The sequence below is a fragment of the Mirounga leonina genome, unplaced genomic scaffold (assembly GCF_011800145.1).
Source record: "Mirounga leonina isolate KUSES-001 unplaced genomic scaffold, KU_Mleo_1.0 Mir_97, whole genome shotgun sequence".
Classification (NCBI taxonomy): Eukaryota; Metazoa; Chordata; class Mammalia; order Carnivora; family Phocidae; genus Mirounga; species Mirounga leonina.
In genome coordinates, this window is record NW_023270889.1 from 2,280,722 (window position 1) to 2,305,675 (window position 24,954).

The following is a 24,954-nucleotide window of genomic DNA, read 5'->3' on the forward strand; positions in this document are numbered from 1 at the left end:
CGCCCTTGGCCCAGGGGGCAAAAAACGCAGCTTTTCCTGTTTCGGGGAGAAAATGTTCTCTTACTACACTTCAGGCAGAGGTAAGGGAAGCCAACCACGTCTAGAGTTTGCGACAGTCTTTTTCACTTAGTGAAGTGATACTGCTTTATTGTTCGGGTCAGGTAGCTGGGAGCATAATCTCCCACTCCCTGGGTGCGACTATTCCTTTATAGATTAGATAAGAACAACTGATGGGAAGTTTTAAATGCTGAGAAAATTAATCAGAACTGAAAAGGGGTGTGTTGGCCACAGCCCAAGAAATATGCTGACTGAGATAAAAGCACCCACTGAACTTTTTCTCCATTCCATGCTTTCCCTCTTCTCTCCCCTTCTGTCATTCTCTCAACCCCAGCTCTGTCCCCTAAAGACTCCTTTGGCATGCTCTCTTCACTGGCCAGAACGTGGAGTAAAATTTTTTAAAAATTGTTCTTGTATATTGTATATAAGATCCCATGTCCTGGATTTAATTTAGAGAATAGCCGAAGGGAACGCATTTTATTCTCAATCATTTCTTTTTTTATATAAGAAATATATCTTTTTAAAGTATGTTAATTTCAGTTTCAAGCCACAAACTTAACCTCAGTCCATTTCCAAGTTCTCAGATTGGCTTATGGTTCCAGAATCATTTGATGGCAAGGAATGGGGTGGATGTTGGGTTGCAACCACGGGGAAGGCTCCTTTGGCCCCAGGAATCTCTGCTGCTTCCCAGCCTCATTTCAGGACATGGAGACACACTCCTGTCTCAGCTGTTCTGGGAATCGGGGCCAGGTTGAATTGGTTTTTAATGTCCATGTGTTGCTTTCAATGTCTATGAGGCTTTCAATTCCTTTTCTCCTGTGAGGGACAGGCCTTCCGTGGGAAGAAAGGGAACCCCTTGAGTCTGACATGTTCTGCAGTCAGCTTGAGATGCCTTTTGATTAACTTTGGACAAGTCTGGCCCAGTTGTGGAATTCAGTCCCACTCAGCATTCTGTCAGCCGGGAAACATGCTGTCTTGACCATCGTCTTCCTAAGAAAGTCGCATGGGACCCAGCACGTAGAGGTCTTTTCCACAGCAAGTAATTCAATCCAAAGTAAAGAGAGCTGCTTTGGAAACTGCAAACTACTCATCCAGTGGTTGGTTGTAAATCATGATTCTTTGGGGAAAAGGGCAGAGGGGGCTGGAGCTCCGGCCCTCAAAGAACTTCCTCTCTTTAAACTGAAGCAATTTGCTGCTCTCTACACGGTCTTTCTACTGTGAGTGAAGTCACCTACTTTCCCCAGTCACATCGGTGGTCCTGGCGGGGGCTGATTGATGGCCAACTGCGTGTTGGCACATCTTTGCCCATGATAGAGGCCTCTTTTCAAAGCCAGGCTTCACAGGTAAAACCAAGAGTTGGTCTGATCAGCCCCTCGTCTCCATGGCCCAACCCACGCTTTTTCTTTTAGCTGCTATTTTCTGCAGTCCTGGGTTTCTAAATCTTGGCGAGAGGACAGTCATTCCTTTGTGCTCGGCTATTACAATGAGGTAACCAAAGAAAGGGTCTTGGTCTGAGGCTGTCAGCTGTTACTAATCACTACTCCCCAGCCCATCATGGGTCCCGCTCTCCTCTCCCTCTTGCTCTGCTTAGCACACATAAAGAAGATGAATTACTCCCTGGTTCCTCTTCAGAAAAGCATATTGTGCAGCACATTCCAATACCGTGAGCGAAGGATGGGCTAATGTGAAGGGTAAATGGGTATCTAAATCACCTCTCGGTGGGTCTTATGCTGGCAACTGTGTGCCTGAGAAGTGACTCTCAGAGCTGGCTCTTCCGAGGTTTTCTTGAGACCTTGGCTGAGAGAGAGAGGAAGTCCCCGTGGTGGGTTTTCTGGCAGATCGCATCACTGGAGTGACTGCAGGGCTGTGGGAGGCTGTAATGAGAGTCTGTTGGATGGTTAAGACTAGTGTAGAGAAAAGCAAACTTGACCACTCAGAGGACCTCACCAGCTGGTAACCCAGGAGAAACATTCTCCACCCCAAAGGTCAAGGAGGCCACTGGATGCTCTTTGATATTGGAGGTAGCAGCAGTTAAAGTTGGGCATCGGTTTCCCCTCACTGCTTCCCCGTATGAAGGTTCATTTTCAGAGGACGGCAATAACCAGAGAAAAAGGGATTGTGTGCTTGGTCCTACCAGGCTGAGGATAAAGGGTGATTTATGTGACTTTTTATGCCACTAATAATATTGTCTGCTCCCCTGGGATTTTTCTATTTAACAGTCTTTCAAAATAGAATGTTTCCCTTTTGCCTTTCCACAGTTCGTTTTACTAGTGAACAGTGGAACTCAAAGGGAGACTTTTGTTGACAGTTTTAAGGGTCAAATTAAAAAATCAATTTGCCTGACAAATTATATGCTATCACAAGCAATAAATTCGTAAAGAAGATTCCTTGTCATTCTTATGCAATATAACCTCATAAAACTAAGTGATATTATAGGCAAATGAAATATCAAGCTTTGTGACATTATAAACAGCTATATGGGAAGGAAATTTTGGCCAGGGCAAAAACCCCTGTGAAGATACTTGTGATTTAATTGACTGTGAATTCCACAAAATTTTTCTCATCTGCTTATGGAGATGGTTTAACTCTTCTTCACTAAGAATCACTGATTAAATGCCTCTTTGCTCAAAATTGCGTGAAACGAATCTATTCTCAAACTTCTCGTTACAATGTCTACAGAATTTCTGTTCAACTCAACTGACCAGATATTAGACATCAGCTCCCTTATTTCCTTGGTCTCCACTAGCTTGGTGAAATAAATGCTTGGGTGCTGGGGATAGTCCAAAGTCATAAGAAGCGAGGATGACAGGAAGGAGAGACCATAGCTCATGGTTCCTTTGTAAAGCCTCTCCTATTAACTAGGTATCTACCAGTGTTTGCAAACTCCTTTTTTTTTAACTAGAACCTACAGATAAAATACAAATGTATTCATATCTGGGTGTCCCTCCAAAAAAAGGGGAAAAAACACAAATGTATTTACATTGTGACCCAGCCACGCACAATACATACAGATAGCTGAAAAAAGTTTCACAAACTGATACTTACCTTTACCACAGGTGATACCCTTTAGTATTTCCTATTCTGTTCTCTTTCATGAATGGAAAACAATACTAGTCATAACCCATGAGCTGCATCATAAGCACGTGTTAGACCCCTATCCCGCTCTTCCATTCCCTTCGGTGTGTTTTTCACTTATTCACTCAGTGTTCTGTTAACATGTGGACGGATAGGACTTCAGCATTTACTTATATAGGCTCATCTGCGAGACTGCCTCATGGTAGTAAAAGAGGGAAAATAATACAGAGTGGGAGAGGGAGAAGGAAGGGAAAGAGGGAGGGTGCTCCTGGTGGTGACTAGTAGAGGTGTGCCAGCCTTCTGCCTTCCTGACCATCCCCGGACACCTTGCTGCCAGTGACACCTCCTCCCCACCCCACCCCTCACCCCCAGCTCTGGAAATGAAGCTCCAGGTGATGCTGAGTCACTCTTTCCCCACCAGGGCTGTCTCTCATTCTCCAAGATAGAATGAACCGATTTTGGATTAATTGGGGGAAGAGCAACTAAAACTGACAAATCCAAATTTCAGAGTATTTTAAACAAAAGCAACTTTAGTAATTGCAATTCACAGTAACCTAACCTAAATGTTAAAAAAAAAAAAAAAGAGTGTGTGTGGCCTCTCCCCAGCATAACAACAACAGCGGTGATAAGAATGACTATTCAACAAATACTTCTTGTGCAGGCGCCGTTCCATGGCCACTGAGGCTACATTAGTGAATAAAACACATGGCTCTGCTCTCTTGGCACTAAAATTTTAGTAGAGAGAGACATACGGTAAGTAGCATTTATCAAGAACCTGCTTTGTCTGGATTCTTCATGTAAGTTTTCCCTAAGCTTGCAGTATAAATATTATTAGCTTCTTGTCTAGACGAAATGGAGGCTTAGAGAAGGCAAATAATACTTAGTGAATAGCTTGTTTATTACTGTTCTGCTTACTTAATAATAACAGCTAACATTTGTTGAATCCTTACTCTGTGCCAAGCTCTATGCTAAGTGCTTTTGGAACGAAAGTCCCTTTAATGCCAGTGCAGGAGAGGGCTGTCAGGATTCCCATACTGCAGATGAGCAAACGGAGGCTTACAGAGGTCATAAGCTACCAGAGCCAAAAGTGCAATCCAGGTATTCTTACCTCAGAGCCTAAATTCTTTTTTTTTTTTTTTTAAAGATTTTATTTATTTATTTGACAGAGAGAGAGACACAGTGAGAAAGGGAACACAAGCATGGGGAGTGGGAGAGGGAGAAGTAGGCCTCCCGCCGAGCAGGGAGCCCGATGCAGGGCTCGATCCCAGGACCCTGGGACCATGACCTGAGCCGAAGGCAGACGCTTAACGACTGAGCCACCCAGGCGCCCCTCAGAGCCTAAACTCTTAATCGCTGAGCAAAAAAAAAAGAATACACTTAAACAAAATGCCTGAGGTTGGCCTTAAGTAGTTTAACTGTTGTCTTTGAGATTAAGTTCTGAGGCTGCATCCTGCTTATTAATTGTGATTCAAAATTGTGATACAATCATTAGCAAACCTAACTTTGAAAGATTCTTCTGTTCCACAAGCCACAGAATCATAGAACTTTACTTGTTTTACGATCGAGTCTATAAAGGGGCCAGAAGAAAATAGTTTAGTGAAGAAAAACGTAATATACTTTTAGACAGATTTAAAATGATTTATTTTATGCTCGCTCCCTCCGCCGCTCCCCACCCCCCGCGCCCCCTTCCCTCCCTCTCCTCCGAGCTTTTTGACCCTCTTGCTCACTCTCCTTTCTGAGGGTTCCAGTGTGCCCTTTTTCCTCCAGCAGTGGGCAGTTGCTTTAGGATACAAGAGTTCAGTTTTCAATCTGTAAATAGGAAGTATATTGTATTTTTAGAATTTAACTTTCCTTAAAAAAAAATCAGCACCTTACAGTCAAATGACATGCTGGAGCTCTTCCTTGACTTCCTTGTTGTAAGTTTGCCCATCCTGAAATTCTAGGAGGATGGAGAACAGGCGGCTTTCATTACATGAGCATTTGAGAAGCCCATTGTGGAGAAGGGGTGCCTCTAAAATAAAGCAAAAACCGAAACAGACAATATTCTTGAATCAGCAGTTGCTGATTTTCTGTTCTTTCTGGGCCTGGTCCAGTCCCTGGAAGAACAATGAAACACCATGAGAATGAGTAGAAAGACAATTCATCACAGAAGGCTTCATCCTTAAATTTCAATTTTCAAAACCAGAGACAGGAATTATTGGGGGAAGTGGAGTAAAACACATGAATGGATAAAACATGGATTTTTAGCAGATGGGAGAATAAAATCCATGCAAATAAGAGAGAACTTGACATTATTTATATGTTATCCTTTTATACTTCTCTGAATGCGTATTTCATTTATCCAAGAAGTCATACCAAATATTATACCAAAAGAAATCTAATTTACAATACAGACTTACAGAGTTCCACTTACGTATTTATGAGACCCTCCCTCCCTACTCCATCCCAGCAAAAACCTACAAATGTGGTGCATATTTGTTAATGCCAAACTGATTACCAAAAGACTGTTTTTATAAATAAAGAAGTAAATGCATATTTACCTATTTGCACTAAGAAACTCTCTTCTCTTCCTTCCTCTCTCTTCAAAGTGACTGCTGCCTAAAATACCCAGGTTTCTGAAGCAAAGTCTTTATCTTTTACATTCTAAAAAATGTGTGTTTAATCCCTTTTAGATGCTTAACTCATCGGTGAACATGTAATAGGTTTGCAGAAATGATCGCTGGATTGCTTCCTTGATGACTGGATCTTGATGGGTTGGTTTTTAGAAAGGAAAATAAGATTCATGTATAATAGATTTGCAGAAATGATCGATGGATTGCTTCCCTGATGACTGGATCTTGATGGGTTGGTTTTTAGAAAGGAAAATAAGATTCATGTACCCACAGCCAGCAAGTATCCGTGATCCTCCATGCTCCATTAGAATATGCTCTTGGCTGTTTTTCTAGAAACGATGAGAAATTTGTACTAATTGATTAGTTCTCTAGCTAGTCCTTCGGGTGACCAGTGTAATGCACTTCCTCTGAAGGTAGGGAATGCTGAGTAATGTGCTAGAGTTTCTTCAGTGATCTACTGCCATGGAATTTTCCTCCAGCCTGTCCATTAAAAGAGAGGTATAGGGGAAAGGGTGATCCCTTGGGAGTGCAGGTTCGAATTCTGCCACTGCCATTTGCTAGCTGTGCAACACTGGACAAGTTACCTAACTTCTCTGCTCTTGTGTATCTTCACCTTTAAAATGATATCAATGACATCTACAACCTCCAGTCGTCATGAAATTGGATGAATATGTGCCATTGACTGGGGGTGGGATTTTGTGAGTGAATTAGGGAACTAGCACAAAAGTTAACTCAAAATATATCAAACATATGAACAGAACAAACATGGCATTATAATTGGAAGACCGGTCCCAGCACTTGTAGCAATGCTGCCATATAGTATTTCTTGGGTTTCAAGAGGGTCTCAATTCTGATGGCAGATTGTTTTCATAATAAAGATGTCAGGTTGTCTTGAATGGGTCTGGTTTAGCTAAACCCAGATCAAATGAAGAAAAAGAGACCAGCCGAGATCATTATCTTTACTACTTGCTCTGGAATGTGTTTCTCCAGTGTATGTTTAGACAAACACATAGTTGTCGTAACACACTCCCATCAGTACCTACACACCCAAGTGACCACCTGTCTCCCCTGCCCCAGTGCCCTTTTCTTCCATTTTAAAGTGACAAGGCTCAATTAAAATCTTCCCTTCCTAAATATTTAGGGCACTTCCTGCCAAAGTTCCCTTTTCCACAAAGTGATTCAGTACTTTGCCCTTGCCCCCAGACACTCTGACATTTGTGTGTAGTCTCTGGTGTAGGGCTTTGTCTCGGATTTCTCAAGGCTAGGGCACAGAGATGCTCACTGAGTTTGAGTAAGGGAGAGCAAGAGAGGAAGGGAAGTAAGGGAGAGGAAGAGAGACATTGTTCACCTTAGGTTTTGTCTTCCGGAGCTCGTCCTCCATTTTCCTGGTTCCACCATTATCAGGACCATTCTCTTTCAGGCCCTGTGTCTGGCAGATTGTCCACATCCATCCTGCTCTTGCCCTCACGACAGTGTGTGACCTTGTTCATGGTGGTCCCTTTAGTTTTACGAGCCTGTGTCAGAGAAGAGCGGAGTGGTCAGAGTTGGCAGGTGGGGAGAGGGGATGGGGGACCAGGGACGGAGGAAGGCAAGCAGTCCGTGTGGGACACCAGGGCCCCCTCTTGGGAACAGACCTACATGGAGAATTGGTTCATGAAGATACTCCACCCCCCCCCAAACACACCCCTCCTTCCTTGGCTGAAATAATCGCAGCTGTTGCTTTATTCTCTTGCAAAGGAAAAGGGTCAATATGTAGAGGTTGGTGAGGCCTCTCATTTGACTACCAGTTCTCCTTCTGGGATCACTGCTAAAAACAATGCCTTGGTGGTTGTCTTCAGCTATTTCAGAATTTAAAGGTGTGGAGAAAATACTTTCATACTGGTTTTCATTTTTTTAATTTAAAAAAAAATCCTGTAAGTAAGAAGCTTTGTTTCTTCGAGTTGATAGCCTTGTAGCTGTGGACTCTGGGATAACTACCCCCATCCCTACCCCCGCAGTGGGAGGGAGGGAGATTTAGGCCTCCTCCTTTGTTTGCCACTTTGGTTTCCAGTGCTCTGCCTTGACCACTTAGCGCTCTCTCTGAATAGCTATAGGTCGGGAGTAGTGGGCAGGAACGTCAGAGAAGACTTGGCGTGAGAACGGAACAGCACCACAGAATAGAAGGCGAGAGGGAAAGAAAGCATCTCGGAGGAAGAAAATACTGCTGCCTCGTACCCCCTAGCAGAGATATCCGGTCTATTGTGCCCACACCACTCGCCGCCGAAGAATTTCAGGCTTCAGTGGTGACAAGCTCAGGCAATAATGGGGAAAAGAGTGGGCCCCTTCTGAGGGAAATTATTGCAAGCGCAGGAAGCCAAGATATTTGAGATGTGATTCAGACCTGGGGATGAAAATGGGGGGATGGGACATTTGACTGAGAACAGATTAGCCCATTTTTAAGGCTGGCAAGGTGTTGAAGTGGCACCATCCCAGTAAATGGAAATTCAGCCTTGGGCTTCAAGAAACCCAGGGCAAGGGTAAGAGAAGCTAAGTTCATGCGTTAAAGCCAAAGTGGGCCTCCTTTGCGGGAGCTGCAGTTGGGCTCCTCAAGGGCAGAGAGTATATGAAAATCAGTGACATAAGAGCAAAGTTCAAGTACCCACTCCATTTTACTTGGTGTTGACTACGACCTTAGTCACTTAAGTGGTTTTTAACCTGTGCTATGGGTTGTTGTTAAAAATAAGAACATATCAGGTACTAAGTAAGTGCTTATTATGAAAATTATGAATGATATGATTCAAATATAAATGAAATTATAAATTATAAATTCAATTCTCATGGGAATTAACATTATATCACATTTTGGGGGCAAACCCAGCCCTATCATGGGTACTATTTTTTTTTCAATATTTTACCTTACTCTAAATATGTTGGTATGAACAGTCACTACCTAAAGATTAAATCACTATAAGAATCTGATACTGATCTTTGGAGTACAGTATAACCTTTTAATACATTTATAAAAATGCAATTTTTAAATAGTAAAGAAAATAGTCCCTTCGTTATGATTGGATTATACTATACTTGGATTTTAGTGTTTCCATGAGATTAGGGAAGGGAAAGAAAGAAGAAAAGTGAAGAAATAGCTAATGAAACAGAAGAGCCCATATTATTATAATCTAATCTTTTTTTAATTAACATATAATGTATTATTTGTTTCAGGGGTACAGGTCTGTGTATAATCTAATCTTTTGAGGGGTTTGTGTCATTCCCAATTTTTTACCACCCCAAGAGACATTAAGATATGTTCCATTTGCTAGAGCAGGAAGGGAAATCTTGAAAGTCACACCTCCTTTTTTACCTAGGATATAACACCTCGCCTGAGGTAGACTTTGAAGATGTCCTGAAAACGAGAGGGCGAAGATGTTTAACATGAGATGAGGTACTCCATGCCCAGGGGAGAAGGTGGAAACATGAGAAGAACCCCACCAAAAAAGAGAATTTTTTTTTTAATTTTGATGAGATGAGATGAAATGGAAACCACAGAGAAACTATTTGAGAACTTTGGTTTTATAACCCAATGTCTAATTTAAATGCAAATTGACGATAAGTTGTTAGGTGGTCAGAATAAGGCTTACATTTTGCATAAAAACATCAAAGAAAAGACTCCCAAGTACACATATAAAATAATAAGTCTTTTAAAATAATTTAATGCCAGTTTATCCATGTGAGTCACCACAGTGAATTGAGATATGCTCAGGTTATCCTGCCAGAAATTTTTTTTGAGCATCTCTTCATCTACAGATACACACACACACACTACTCACTATTTACACTCATAGCTTCCCCAACCAGTAATAACCTAGGAAAGAATTTGATTGCCCTTTTAAATCATTAGAGAGCCACGTGAAATCAACTCTTGACGCAGGAAACAGGTGATCAGATGTTTGCTGCCACGGCTGATGACTGGCCGTTCTTTGGCTTTTTTCCTTCACCTTTTATGATGCCCTGATGAAATCTGATGCCAAGTTCTCATAACTTGTGTAAAATCCCATTGCTGGGTGGAATGAGGGTAAGGGGGTGTAGAAGGAATTACTGTCCCCATTACCTTCCTCTGGAGACTTCTTTGGACTGACTTCCTGAAAATCTCCTTCTGTTTGCCTTTACCAGGAATGGCGGCCCTAGATAGTAAGGCATCAGGGAAGATGGGAATGCGAGCAGTAGTCTATTACATGACTACAACCATCATTGCTGTGGTGATTGGCATAATCATTGTCATCATCATCCATCCCGGGAAGGGCACAAAGGAAAACATGCACAGAGAAGGCAAAATTGTTCAAGTGACTGCTGCAGATGCCTTCCTGGACTTGATCAGGTATGTCCTTGCAAGCCCACCCCTTTGGATGTATTTTGACACCCAGCCCCTCTTTTGGGGGAGCTAGTCAGACTGCAGAATAGTTGTCTAACTGAACCAGCCTTGCGGGGCTTGAAATGGAGGTCACATTTTTACTTCTTTCTAACAGAAGTTACAGGTTTTGTTTTCTGATCTAATGGGAAAGAGGTGAGAAGGGCAGAGAGGGGGTATTGATTTTGAGTGCCTTGCTTTTAGGATTCAGAATCTGATCACTCAGTTCTCCTCTCCACTATGCAGCTTACCTTGGAATATTAATAAGTCTTACCCTACTGTCTTGCTGTTTAAGGCTAGTTTTTATTCAACTATAGCCTGTTGATTGGACTCTTCTAATGCGGAACTTGTCATCTGTATCATCATCCATTATGCACAACAGTTTCTGTCCAGAAAGGACCTTAAGGATCATCTGGTCATACCCATTCTAAGGTCTTCCTTTTATACTAGTCACGAAGAACGGATTTGGCAGGCCAGCAATAAAGGATTAAAGGATGGCTTCTTTAGCATTTTTTTGTGTACAAACCAGACACCGATTGCAAATGAGTCTTATCTAATACTTGAAACAGACTTGATGGTAGAGTCATCTCACACAGAACTGTGAAGTAAACCAGAGGTTGATCCTGGCACCTTCCTGCTCGCCCTCTCTACACACCTGCCCTTGCGTCAGTCAGATCCTGGCAGGAAGCATATTGCATATTCAAAAGAATCAGCGAAAGGGGTTTGGAAAGGTACAGGCAGGGTTAAGGGAACCTACAAGGGATGGTGAAGCACCACCAGCAATAGGAAGCTTTAAGGCTTTTCACCATTTTTTCCATGAACTTTACCATCAGGTAGGTTAGGTTAGGAGTATTTTATTATATTCTCTTTCTGTATAATTTCTACTCCTTGTTTGAAGAATTGGGATCTTATCATCCCAAGTCTGGTTGATCCATCAGAGTGCTGTGTGTTTCTGCCTCTCCTTGCCCCAGTGGTAGGTGTATGAGTAGCCTATCCCCACCAGGCACTTGGCTCAAGTATTTTTCCTGACATCTCCCGAACTCACATTTCTATCAAGATTTATATAAACAGACCCAGAGAGCACAGATAGGAAGGAAAAGGAAACAGGATTGTCTAGGCAATAAGAAGAAAAGGGACAAGAGTTGATGACGTTAAAACATGACTTTGATAGCCCACAACTGCTGGAATCTCAGGCTCTGCAACTTCCTGGGCCATGTCTCCTTGGCCCAAAGTCTTCAACCTTGGAGCCCTAATGATAGTTTATTCCAATCTTCTCTTCAACAGATAAATCAGCAGAGACCTAAATGGGTGTAGTGACTTGGCCAAGTTCACACAGCTGGTTAGAGACTCTGCAGCTAGACTGTGGCCCCTTGAACTCCACCATGAACTCAAAACACTGCTCTGAGAAAGTGACAAACCTTGCCACATGGACCACAAGTTCAAATTTTGTGAACCATATTTCCATTGGTCACCAAAGAGCCTCAAAAGCTCCAGCAATTCGGAGTCGATATCCCATCCCCCAGCTGGCCTTTGGGAGGACTTTATGGAGAACAAAATTCCACAGTCTGACCATGACATTTGATTCAGAACATCTGGTCCCTGGACACATGGCACAATATCAAAAGGGCCACTATTAAATAATACCTCAGTTAACCAGAATGTTTATAACCAAGGGTGTTTCCATTCTCACTTTGGTTCTTCCCATTCTCACTTTGGTTCTTCCCGGGAGCAGGATTTGATGAGATAATGACCAAATTTAAAAATCCCATTGTCTGGGGCGCCTGGGTGGCTCAGTTGCTTAAGCGACTGCCTTCGGCTCAGGTCATGATCCTGGAGTCCCGGGATCGAGTCCCACCTCGGGCTCCCTGCTCAGCAGGGAGTCTGCTTCTCCCTCTGACCCTCCCCCCCCCATGTGCTCTCTCTCTCTCTCTCAAATAAATAAATAAAATCTTTAAAAAAAAAAATCCCATTGTCTGACAAAAGGCAGATGAGTTGAATTTGCGACTTCCCTGAAAAATATGAACAACAGGGGCCCCACATAGGGATAACCATATGTCCCACTTCAAGTCATAAAATCCACCAAAACCTTTCTTTTTATCCATTTGCTGCTTAGTTCAATACAATCTTTACCTTGGACACCATGAAAAAGTATTTAAGAAGCAAACTTATTATTTGAGAAATTTTTCAAATGACAATTATTTTCTTTGCAGGAATATGTTCCCTCCAAATCTGGTGGAAGCCTGCTTTAAACAGGTAAACACACTATAGCCACTAAATCACTTCTGAAATTCCTCTTTGGCCTACCGCACAGAGTGGGACCCTCTTGTTTATTTTTTTTTTTTCCATTTCTCTGCAATAAGAAACACTCTTTTGCCAACGAGATGGAAAGCGCTAGGGTTTTCTGAGGAACTTGCCGGGGGGGTGGAGAGGTCTTACCTTGTTTTGAAGGCTAATTAGTTGCCAGATACTCTAAGTCTTGCATACAAATAACTCATTGAGTCTCTGTTAATTATTAAGAAGGCCAATCAGGACACTCCCTCCCTCTCTACGCCCCCCACATTCCACACACAAAAGCCCACCAAGTAAACAAACTCCAGTATAAGACACATTTTCAACTTGCTTTAAAGATTACGGAGATTATTCAAGTTTCTGGGTTTAATTTAAAAAATCAACGGGTTGTTTTTAAAAAATCTATTAAGGGTCTTATGGATTCTAAAGGAGGAACCATATCAGAAATGGCATCATCATTTCTCCAATGCCTGCTGTGTGCCAAGCACTAATGTTACATTTGGTCCTCGCATGAATGGGATGGGTATCATTGTCTTCATTTCATTGATGAGGCAACTCATCTATGCTAATTCAGAAGGAGTATTTAATAGGCACAAGATCTCACAAGTAATAAATGGTAGATCCAGAATTCAGAACCATTGTGTTGACTCCAAATTCTATCTTTTTCTGCTCCTACATTCTGCTTCCTGGAAAGGGATGAAACACTCGCCTGGAAGCTATAGTGAGGTCCAGTTCCTCTTAGCCTATATACATGCAATGCTTGGCTCTCTGTGTTATGGATACAACTTTACTGTTAGGGGGTAAAGTTCATTCTAACTTCACCTGAATAAAAAAGCTTTGTTGCCCAAAATATTAAAAGGAAAATAATTAGACATTCTGGGTTAAATAATAGTTTCCGGACATTTCTCCAGATGGTGTCACTTCCCCCTAGTTGTAATTCCCTAACCCTTCTGCTTAAGATCTCTAAAGCAAACAAAATAAAACTCCAACACCATGGAGGACGAACTTTTATACATTCAAGTCACCCCTATGGTTCCCCCACCTTTTTTGTTAACTTTTATTGACTATTTTTATTTTTTTGTTTTGTTTTTTGTTTTTTATTTTTTTTATTATGTTAATCACCATACATTACATCATTAGTTTTTGATGTAGTGTTCGATGATTCATTGTTTGCGTATAACACCCAGTGCTCCATGCAGTACGTGCCCTCTTTAATACCCATCACCAGGCTAACCCATCCCCCCACCCCCCTCCCCTCTAGAACCCTCAGTTTGTTTTTCAGAGTCCATAGTCTCTCATGGCTCGTCTCCCCCTCCAATCCCCCCCCTTCATTCTTCCCCTCCTGCTATCTTCTTCTTTTTTTTTTTTAACATATAATGTATTATTTATTTCAGAGGTACAGGTCTGTGATTCAACAGTCTTACACAATTCACAGCGCTCACCATAGCACATACCCTCCCCAGTGTTATCGACTATTTTTAATAGGTAATCCGTGCACACACTGCAAAATTCAAACAGAATCCTTTCTTTTAAAAAAAAAAAAAGTCTAAGAAGCCAAAATCAAACTTTCTTTATTCAAAACCTGCAATAACCATAAATAATAAACCCCTTTCAATCCAACCAGCCAACCCCAGCACCATGGGGCTGACTATTCTACTTAGTCAGTTGGCACTGGGCAACATCAAAAATGCTGATTTCTAGCAGCACTGGGGAAAGTGCTGACTCGAGCAGATTTATTGTATTTGGTTTTGGACTGCATTTACAGGATTTTGAAAGGGAAGCAAATGTATCCTCCCAGATCTATTTGTCTTAGACCAGAATGCAAATGAGGTTGCAATTTCTGTAGGCTACAAACTGTGTCTAAGGGGAAAGAGTTAGAGCCATAGGAAAGGCTAATCAGGATGGGAAATCTACCCTAGACAATCCATAAAATGCCTAAAGCATCCCAATGAAATAGAGATTTGAGAGTTGACTGGAACAGGAGACCAAAACGGGCCAGTTTCTTTGTTATTTAGAATTACCAGCAGTATCAGTGATTGTTCAGGGATGTGTCCATAGTATTGACAGCTGGCCATGTCCTTGTTTGAGAGTGGTTGTTTCCCACTGGACAAAAAGGTCTCCCATTCACTCTTGGTAGAGAAATGGCCCAGCACTTCATGTACAGCTGCGCGTTCTTCCCATAGACTGTAGATCCAGTCAACATCCGTACATCATTACTCTCTGATCCTTTACTACTATCAACATAAAGGCTAGGAATTCTACTCTCATTAAAATCATAAATGGATGGGCTTAACTGTTTTATATGGTCACAGTTATATACTCTGCGTCTTCTGTCTGGGACATCTATGCAGAAGCTGTTGGGAAAGGACTAACTTGAGTAAGAAGAGAAATTCCTTTATAGACTTGAGAATTGGGTTGTTGTCCTCAACTATTAATCAAGCATCTATTGATATTATCAGAAATGCCTTGATATTGTCAGAAATGCCTTGAAGACCATTGTTTTTGGATTTTAATTTTTTTTAATTTCACTATTTTTTAATACTAGTATACTAGAATTAGTATATGTATAACATATACAATAAATATGTATGTATATATATAAATAACTAAATCTAGTTAACATACAGTGTTATATTAATTTCAGGTATACTATATAGTGATTCAACAGTTCTATACATTATTCAGTGCTCATCATGATAAGTGTACTCTTTAATTCCCATCACCTATTGCCCCCATCTCTTATCCCCTCCCACCCCCTCCTCTGATAACCATCTGTTTGTTCTCTATAGCTAAGAGTCTGTTTCTTGGTTTGTCTCTGTCTCTTTTTTTTTCCTTTGTTTGTTTCTTAAATTCCACATATGAGTGAAATCATATGGTATCTGTCTTTCTCTGACTTATTTTGCTTAGCATTATACTCTCTAGATCCATCCATGTTATTGCAAATGGCAAGATTTCATTCTTTTTATGGCTGAATAATATTCCATTGTGTGGAATCTTCTTTATCCATTCATCTACTGATGGACACTTGGGTTGCTTCCATAATTTGGCTATTGTAGATAATGCTGTTATAAACATAGGGGTGCATAGGGGGGTTTTAAATTTTTAATATTCACTGAAATCTCCAGCTAAGTCTAGTCCCCGAAGGGCTTTGTCACTGAGCACCATTAACCAACCTTAGTGTAGTACTTTAAAATTTACAAGGTATTCTCATATATTATGCTTAATTTAATCATTACAACAACCCTATGAGGTAGAACCACTGTGGTTATTTCTGTTTCACAGATGTAAGACCAAAATGGTGTTTGGTGATTTGTCCATGATCCCATAGCATGATCCTATAGATAGTAAAGGGACTATGTGAATATTTGGATTTACAGTTTTTTAAAAGCCCATTTTAGCCATTTTATTAGGATTTCAGAAGAAAGCAAAAGCACATGTGTATGTTTAGTTCAGACTCTTCTTAGTGCAGACTCTTCAACCAGATACCTCTTTCCTGTTATGTATGATTTGTCTTGTATTTGAGTGTGTGTCTGTCTATCTGTGCTGAGGAAGTAGTAGAGGTTTGTCACAGATTAGATAGATGCTAGATACCTTCTATAACACTATTCTCTGAATGCAAGGTAATGTATATCATTAGAGAAAATTTGGACAACAGGCAAGTAAAAAGAAGAAAACAAAAATCACCTCTAATCCCTGTTGTGCCTTTTCTTTTTTAAGTTTAAAACCAACTATGAGAAGAGGAGCTTTAAAGTGCCCATGCAGTCCAATGAAACGCTCATGGGCGCCGTGATAAACAATGTGTCAGAGGCCATGGAGACTCTTACAAGGATCACAGAGGAGTTGGTCCCAGTTCCAGGGTCTGTGAATGGGGTCAATGCCCTGGGACTAGTTGTCTTCTCCATGTGCTTTGGATTTGTGATTGGCAACATGAAAGAGCAGGGGCAAGCCCTGAGAGAGTTCTTTGATTCTCTTAACGAAGCCATCATGAGATTGGTAGCAGTAATAATGTGGTACGTATTTCCATTGCCTATATACACTGTATACAGATGCTTATTGCCATCAACATGGGTTCCGTACAGAGGAAGATGCCACCAGGCAGGATAGCCAATGGCAACAATCTCACTTGGGTAAGCACAAGAAAATCAATGATTTTCAGGGCCTGTAGTAGCCTTGGATCCCATCTGCAAGCCGTTCTTAGTAAGTTTGCCTCCTTGTTCTTACAAGGTGTCTACTCCTTTACTCCAGGGCTGGTGGGATACCATTCCTCATTCCTTCATTCTATATCTGTTTAGTTATAAGTGTCTACTCTATACCAGGAGTACAATGCCATGCCCTCTGGACATAGCAATGAAGAAAACAGACAAGGATGTCCTGGAACTTATAGTCTTTTAAGGGATATAGAAAAATAAACAAATCAACCAAATGCTTTAGTAACAAGTGCTGTGAAAAAAATAAATAAAACAGCAGATTTTATTTTATGTGATGTGATAAAAAGTGACTAGGGAGGAAGGACAAAATTTGCTTGGATTTTGGCCTCTGAGGAGGTGATTTTTTTGCTAAGATCTGAAATGACTAGGAGAAACTAGCCACACAAAGAGCCAAGAGAAGAGCATTCGCAGTAGAGGGCAAAGCAGACCTAGAGGCCCCCTTGACCATCAGAAAAAGATCTCCTCTCCTCCGTTTTTAGCCCTGAGAAAGAAATGTAAAATCATGGCAGTCCTGCTGCCTGCCTGAGGGACTCATGGGAAGTGTTATAGAATGCCAATCCACAAGTCATAACAAAACTTCCTTCAAATAAAGTTGAGAGGAGAGCACAAAGGAAAAGACTAAATTCACAGAGGAACATTGACCTTGGAAAGTAAATTCTCGCCAGCTGGGAGAGAACCCTTTGATTGGTTTAGGCCTCATGTGGGGGTTGCTTTCCCTTTATCCTTTATTTCTAATCCAGACTCCTTCTTGGCACTGGAAGGAGGAAGGCATCCATTTCTAGGAAAAGCACTCACCAACATGATTAAAAATATCCTTTGTCTTTATGGCCACCAAAGCCCAGAGAAATCCATTTTTCAGGAGCTTGTACGAGGTGGATATGAACTTGGGCACGAAGGCTGATCAGAATGTGATCTCCACAGGAGCCCTCGGTTGAAATCCTGGGGCCCCTCCTTTGAAATCCTGGCAGAGCTGAAAGTGGACATTTATCTTCATATTATTAAAATGCCTCCACCTTTCACCTCTTTTATGAAAGAAACCCATTCAAGGCTGCTGAATGAACCTCACATATAGCTTTTCAAGCTGTACATTCGCCTGCACATTCAACGTTGAGTTATTACTTTTCTGAAAACAGGTAGTCTTATAATTTCCTGGCCTGTGTTTTGAAAGGACTTTTAAAAAGAAGCATTGTGTTTTCAACTTGAAATAAGACCTCCACAGTTCCCAGCAGACCCTTCTCCTTAAGGGTGATTGGCCCCTCTGTTTTTGGTAACATGAGTTTGGTTGTGCTTTATTGTGCACGTCAGACAAAGGGAGTTGAAAGCGGGGCAGAGGGACCTTTATGCAACAAAGGTTGTCATACCTACGAGTTATTTTGTGTCTCAGTTGTTCCTTCTTGCCAGTCTGCGGGGGGGAAGATCACAAATGTCAGTAGCAGCCTGTGGGTGATAATTACTTAATTAGAACACCCATAACCTGATCGTGGTAGTATGTACATGCACATTATTAATTTTAGTAGCTTTGAATTTATTATACAGTTGCCTTCAATCTATGGCAAATGGTACTAGTTTTCCATTTGCACCATATCATAAAATTTATTCTTCTTTTTTTTCTTTTTCTTAAGTGAGCGAGAGAGAGTGAAAGAGAAGGAGCATGGGAGAAGGGCAGAGGGAGAGAAAGAAGCAGGCTCCCCCTTGAGCAGGGAGCCCAACTCAGGGCTCGATCACAGGACCCTGAGATCATGACCTGAGCCAAAGGCAGACGCTTAACCAATTGAGCCACCAAGCTCCCCCCATAAAATTTATTCTTAGAGTAAATTTATTTAAGAGTTGATTTGAAGACTGATGCTAAGTAATATTGTAAGTGGTGTGTAATGTGGGGAAAAAATAATAAAAGCAGACTTTGATTAAGAACGATGACTACAAATCTAAAACACTGAAATGGCATTGTGTGCATCTTGCTTTAACTTGAAAATCAGCTCTGATGTGGGAAATGCTTCTAAAAGTCTGGATATTGGTTCAGTGGATTCTGGCTGTTCCGGGTACTTAGAAGGAGAACAAAAGGCAGGGGGAGTTGGGTGGCATCTGAGGACCACAAAAGTGACCCAGGTGGGGTGAAAGGAGAGTGATCTAGAAAAAGAGGTGAGTTTTAAAACGTCCGTACCAGTCTTTTTTCATAGGCTCAGGAGAAAGAAAAAAAAAAAAATTGTGACCTAGAGAAATTCTGAGTGAGAGGAAAGCCTTATTATGTGCTATTTATATTTTTAAAAGAACTTCACAGTTTCTGCAAGTTCTGATAGCATCCTGGGTACAAAAAGTTTGGCAATCAACTCTCTCTCATGTTTTCTTGCCACTTGGTAGCTTCTGTGGAATAGCTCGTTGGAAATCAGACTTCCAACCGTGCGTGTGTTGCTTCTACATAGGTACGCCCCTCTGGGCATCCTCTTCCTGATTGCAGGGAAAATTGTTGAGATGGAAGACATGGGAGTGATTGGGGGGCAGCTTGCCATGTACACGGTGACCGTCATCGTTGGCTTGCTCATTCACGCCGTCATTGTCTTGCCCCTCCTCTACTTCTTGGTAACGCGGAAGAACCCTTGGGTTTTTATCGGAGGGTTGCTGCAAGCACTCATCACAGCTCTTGGAACCTCCTCCAGGTAGGGATGTACATATGTGTGGTTTACCCCTATCAGAAAATGTATCTCAAACTTAACTGTGATCCAGAATCCTGTAGTGGTGGTGAGGGGCGGGGCGGGGGTTGGGGGGAGGGAATGATTCTGGGTTTCAAACTTCAGGGCATATGAATTGGTATTTTCACGCAGGTGCTCATCAGACCTAGTTGGGATTCAGGGAATGGTTGGCTGTATACCCTTTGGGGAGACAAATGGAAATCAGCTATTCCTTTCCTGCCCACTGTCATCTCTCTCTTCCAGCTGACCTGTGCCTGAGGGAAAGATGACAGAGTCCCTCGGCGCAGGTGTGGGGAGAGGGGAATAATCACAAACGATGCCTCACGGAAGAACCCAGGAGCAGGAGAGCTGCCAAATAACCCAGGGAGGCAACCCACGCACTCCTAATCCTGTTCCTCTATTTATACAAGTGCTGACTTAGTTCCCTTTAAATTAGGACATGGGAGAGGAAGGAACTCTGTCCGAAATACCAAACACGTAGTCATGGTCTGAAAGATCTGGACAGTCAGCTGACACGCCCTTTTTTAACCATTCTCAGTTCTGCTACCCTACCCATCACCTTCAAGTGCTTGGAGGAAAACAATGGTGTGGACAAACGTGTCACCAGATTCGTGCTCCCAGTGGGGGCCACCATTAACATGGATGGGACCGCCCTCTACGAGGCTTTGGCTGCCATTTTCATTGCTCAAGTTAACAACTTTGAGCTGAACTTTGGACAGATCATTACAATCAGGTATGAAGAAAGTTCTACACATATTCTTAAGAATGACTTTAAATGAGATGGTGATCGGGGATTGGATGAAGAAACTGTTTGGAAAGGGGATCAAACCTAAACAGGAGGTTGGGGGTTTGTGGCAATAGATTTATTTTTGATATTTAGATATTTTTATTCATTTTTTAAAATTACAGATATATATATTTATTAATAATGAAATTCTAATAATATAGAAATGTAGAAGTTAAAAAAATGTGCTTCCCTGCCACCATCACCCCCCATCTTTCTGTAGGTCACCACTGTTAATGTTTGGGGTATAAAGAACTTTTCCTACACCTAGACACACACACTCTTTTTGTATAATTAATGTAATCATGCCATACGCACTGCTTGTTGCTGGATTGACTTATCAATATACCATCGATAAAACATCTAGCTCTTTCCTTTTAGAATCTACAGAATACATAGTATGGATATTTCTTTTTAAAAAAATGTTAGATTATACTTCAGTTTTAAAAGGTATTAAGATATGTTAGCTTTTATTGCCAGTATTAAAAAATTAAGATACAGGGTGCCTGGGCGGCTCAGTCGGTTAAGCGTCTGCCTTCAGCTCAGGTCATGATCCCAGGATCCTGGGTTCAAGCCCCACACGGGGCTCCCCACTCAGCAGATAGCCTGCTTCTCCCTCTCCCTCTGCTGCTCCCCCTACTTGTGTTCTCTCTCTGTCAAATAAATAAATAAAATCTTTCAAAAAAAATTAAAATACACTTGAAAAACTGGATTAACATTTTCTCTTAGGTTAATTTTTGAGGCAGTATAAAATAGATAAGAGACCCCATTGACAAGTTGAGAATTTTATTTCTGTGGACTGCTTTTTTAACTATTATATTTGAGGTGTCTAGTGAAAGGTGTCTAGTGAAAGGTAATTTTCCTTTCCATACTTTCCCCTAATTTTTTAGTTTCCTTCTCCAAAGGCAGCCACTGTTGCTTGCTAATTTCTTTTATATTCTTCTGGAGATAGCCTGCGCATATGCATGTGTATATGCGATTATAATCCCCTGTTTTTGCTTACTGAAAGTCAGTTATGCACAATAGGCCAATAAGTAAGTGTAAGGGAGACTTTAAGCCTCACAAGCCAGATCAGACTTTGTTCTTCTCTGTGTGTGTGTGTGTGTGTTTAATTATTATTAGCAATTTATTTTGGATATCAAAATAAGTCAGGTTTTTTCACAACTCTTTATTATAAAAATTATCTTACAAATGGGAAAGTTGAAATAATATTACAACAAACATCTACCTAGATCCAACAACTGATAACATTTTACCATTTTTGCTTTTTTCTTTCTCTCCCTTCATTACATTTTACGTGTACATAGTCCAACATGCATCTCCTGAGAATAAGAATCATTTTTTACAAAACCACAATAGTAAGATTCTTTAAAATACTTCCAGAATAATTTCCCCAGTTGCCCCAAAATTGCCTTTTACAACTCTTTCCCCTAGACCAAGATAAAATCCAGATTTTTGGCTTGCATTTGGTTTTCATGTCACTTTAGTCTAGTTTTAAGCTCTGTCAATCCCCCCACTTTGTGTGTGTGTGTATGTGTACCTATATGTTTATGTAGAAATAAGTTATGTTAGACTCTGTATATATGCTTTGACTTATTAGAAAATAATAATAGCTGTAGGATGCATTATGATATTTAAAAATGAGGCTGATCACGGCCAGACGTGACTGGTCTGAGGGTTCTGGGAGCCCTGAGCACAGTCTAGCTACACTGGGGCTGGGAGATCAATATCTCAGCTGACCATAACCTATTCTTGGGCATACCTTGGTGTACTGGGTTGAAAAGCCCTGAGTTATAAAAAAGGCTCAGTTGCATGTGTCAGAGCAAAATATTATAATAACAATAAGAGTGACTTTCTTTCTCAAAGCTCTCAAGGCTGGTAGGTGTTTTATACAGTGTAAGGGACCCAGGCTTTGATTCCAATATTCCTGAGGTATTACCCTCATCCAAAAGGTCCAGATGGCTTATCACCACCTTCAAATCCTAGCCACTGAGAAGCGGAAGAGGGCACAGTCTGCAAGGCACTTGATCACCTTCATCCATATCTCATTGGCCAGAATTTAGTCTAAGCTCCAAGGGAGGCTGGGAAATGTAGTCTTCATTCTGGGCAGCCATGGACCAGCTAAACATTCTAGTACCATAGAAGAGGAACAATATAAAAAAAATAAAAATTAAAAAAATAATAAAAAAAAAAAAGAAGAGGAACAATATAAGGGAACCATAATAGTCTCTTCTACAGACTTACTTTTATTAATTCTACTTTATACCTAGGTAATATTTTACTCTCTATAAAACATTTTCACATTCTCACATCAGACTATATCAAATAGGTATTTAACAGAGTCCCAGACAAGGTTGTGTGCCTTACAAACCGGGTCTACACTGCCTCCCTAAAAAATATTTACAGTGGTACAGAACTTTGTTCATAAATCATTTTGCTTTAGAATTAATATATTTAATTTTTTTCCTGACCACATGAATCATACAAGTTCGGTTTCTGTACAATCCTCTACTTGCCTAGAGGAATTACAGGAAACAAATTGTTATTGTAGCAATACAGTATTTTAGACCCTATAAAATATTTTCGGGTATGCGAAAAAGTCTGTTAGCCCCAGTGCCTTCATTTAAAAATGGCTACAATAATAGGACCGACTTCCTGAGGGTTGTGGTGAGGATCAAAGGAGGGAAGGCAGGCTTAGCATATCAGAGGGCACCTAATAAGCCCGCGATACATGCTAGTGTTAGCTCAGTGGGGTTTTTCCACAGTCTCCTTGAAACTTTTCCGAAGCGTATGGTCTTCTGTTGCCTCGGCAAGTCGGACCCCGGCGCCGCCGTCGTGCTTCGCCGGCGTACTCTCTGTCGGGGGCGCGCGTACGAATGTTTTATGTTTTGGAACTTCTTTTAACAGCATCACAGCCACAGCTGCCAGTATTGGGGCAGCAGGGATCCCTCAGGCGGGCCTGGTCACCATGGTCATCGTGCTGACGTCTGTGGGCCTGCCCACCGACGACATCACGCTCATCATCGCCGTGGACTGGTTCCTGTGAGTCAGCTCGGACTGCCTTCCGGCTTGCTGTCCCAAGCGTCCCCCCCCCCGGTATTCCAGGGTGCCAGGCAGCTCGGCCCACCTGCCCAAAAGGCTCCTCCAAGAGGGGCAGCGTGGCTGGCGATTAAATTGTCTTCGCCACCTAGTCCCTGCCCTTGTCTAGAGACCCAGGCGCGGACGCCACGCGCGCACGCCCTCAGCAGCCCGTGGGGCACATCTGGCAACCACCCTTCTCACTGCACAGAGCCATTCAGCGACTGGGAAACGGGCCGTCTGCAAAGCCAACATAATCAGCCAGGCATTTTCTGAATTGCACAACACATCCCCACGGTGGCCAGAGCAGAACGACAGGCCTCACACGCTGGCTCAGGCCCTCCTCCTTGGGCCTCCCGTTCCAAGGGCGTAAATGCAGCACAGATGTTCCCATCTGAACCCGGCAGGGAGAGGGACAGCCGTGCGGTGGGAAGAGCACTAGCGTCATTAAGTAGAATTGACTTTGGGCTCTGGGGAATGTTCCAAGAAAGGCACCCTCCATCCCCTCAGACCCTAATCTCGAAGGCCCATCCCTCTTCCATGTTCTCCTCGCCCTTCTAGCTGACATCTTTTCTCTCATAAATTCCCTTTCACTTGCAAAAAAGTTTTCCACCGGATGCCCAAAGTGAATGCCTAGAAGGCTCCAGTAGGTGCTGGGGTCAACTGTATGTTGCCCTCACTGGAAGGATTATGAAGAGTTGACGGGTGTGCTCGGGGAACGATAAGTGGGAGGAGGGTAATCAGTTGAGAGCATGAGTCCCACAGTCACTTGGATCTGTGTTTGCGTCCCAGCCCTGGGTGACGTTGGGCAGGTTCCCCAGCCATCCTAGTTTCCTGCTCTGTAACATGGAAATGATAATGCCATCCACCTCCCCGTGCTGCTTGAGGATTACGTGCAGCGATGCCTGGCATTCAGCCCACTGTTGGGCCACAGTCAGCACTCACCTGCCATGAGGACTGTTATAGTACAAAGTTGTGGTTCTCAAAGCTTTTAGCCTCAGGGCCCCTCTACACTTAAAAATTATCGAGGACCCAAAAAGCTTTTATCTATGTGGGTTATAGCTATCAGTAGTTATCATATTAGGAAAACAGAAATTTTTTAAATGTTAAATTCACTTAGAGGTTACAATAATAAACTCATTACATCTTAACATAGATGGCATTTTTTTTGTGAAAAAGATATCATTTGCCAAACCAAAAATTTAGGGACAAGAACGATACCATTTTACATTTTTGGAAATCTCCTTAGTGTCTGGCTTAATTCAAGACAGCTGGTTAACTAGTCTGCATTCAGTCTGTTGTGGCATCTCTTGTGTTGTAGTCTTTGCAAAACCCCACCTAGGCATTCATCAGAAAAGGAGAATGAAATGGCCAAAACCATCTTTGCATTATTATGAAAATAGTTTTGACCTCAGGGGCCCTCGGGGGTCTCTGGATCACGCTTTGAGAATGACTGGTATAAAGGAAAGTGAATTGTAGGAAAGAGAGGCAGAGAGAAATTTTAAATAGAAGGAGAAAGGGAGGGCTCACGCCCCACTGTTGGTGCTCTAACATGACATACATACATAGTAGCTGAACATTGGTCATCTATGTGTCCTTATGACTTTCAGTAACTACTGTTATAAACATTATGTGTCTACTATGTAATGTTGCAGTTGGTGGATACACCAAGCCGAATTTTAAAAGATGCCTCTAAAGATTTAGCAGCTGGTTCAAAGTATGAGCTGAAATCACGTGATGTTCACAGAAGCCCCGTTTTTTCTGCCCCCCCCCCCCACCC

The 24,954-nt window shown here is 41.9% G+C and overlaps 1 protein-coding gene across 2 annotated transcripts in view; it reads left to right on the forward strand.

The window, feature by feature from the left end:
- LOC118006558 (excitatory amino acid transporter 1) overlaps nt 1–24,954 on the forward strand; it is a 78,986-nt gene that overhangs the window by 51,783 nt on the left and 2,249 nt on the right. For both annotated transcript variants that reach the window (XM_034999268.1, XM_034999269.1), the window contains 6 exons: nt 9,894–10,098; nt 12,339–12,381; nt 16,135–16,427; nt 19,046–19,279; nt 19,851–20,045; nt 23,004–23,138. In XM_034999268.1, coding sequence (XP_034855159.1) covers nt 9,894–10,098; nt 12,339–12,381; nt 16,135–16,427; nt 19,046–19,279; nt 19,851–20,045; nt 23,004–23,138 — 1,105 coding nt within the window. The remainder of the gene's footprint in view (nt 1–9,893; nt 10,099–12,338; nt 12,382–16,134; nt 16,428–19,045; nt 19,280–19,850; nt 20,046–23,003; nt 23,139–24,954) is intronic.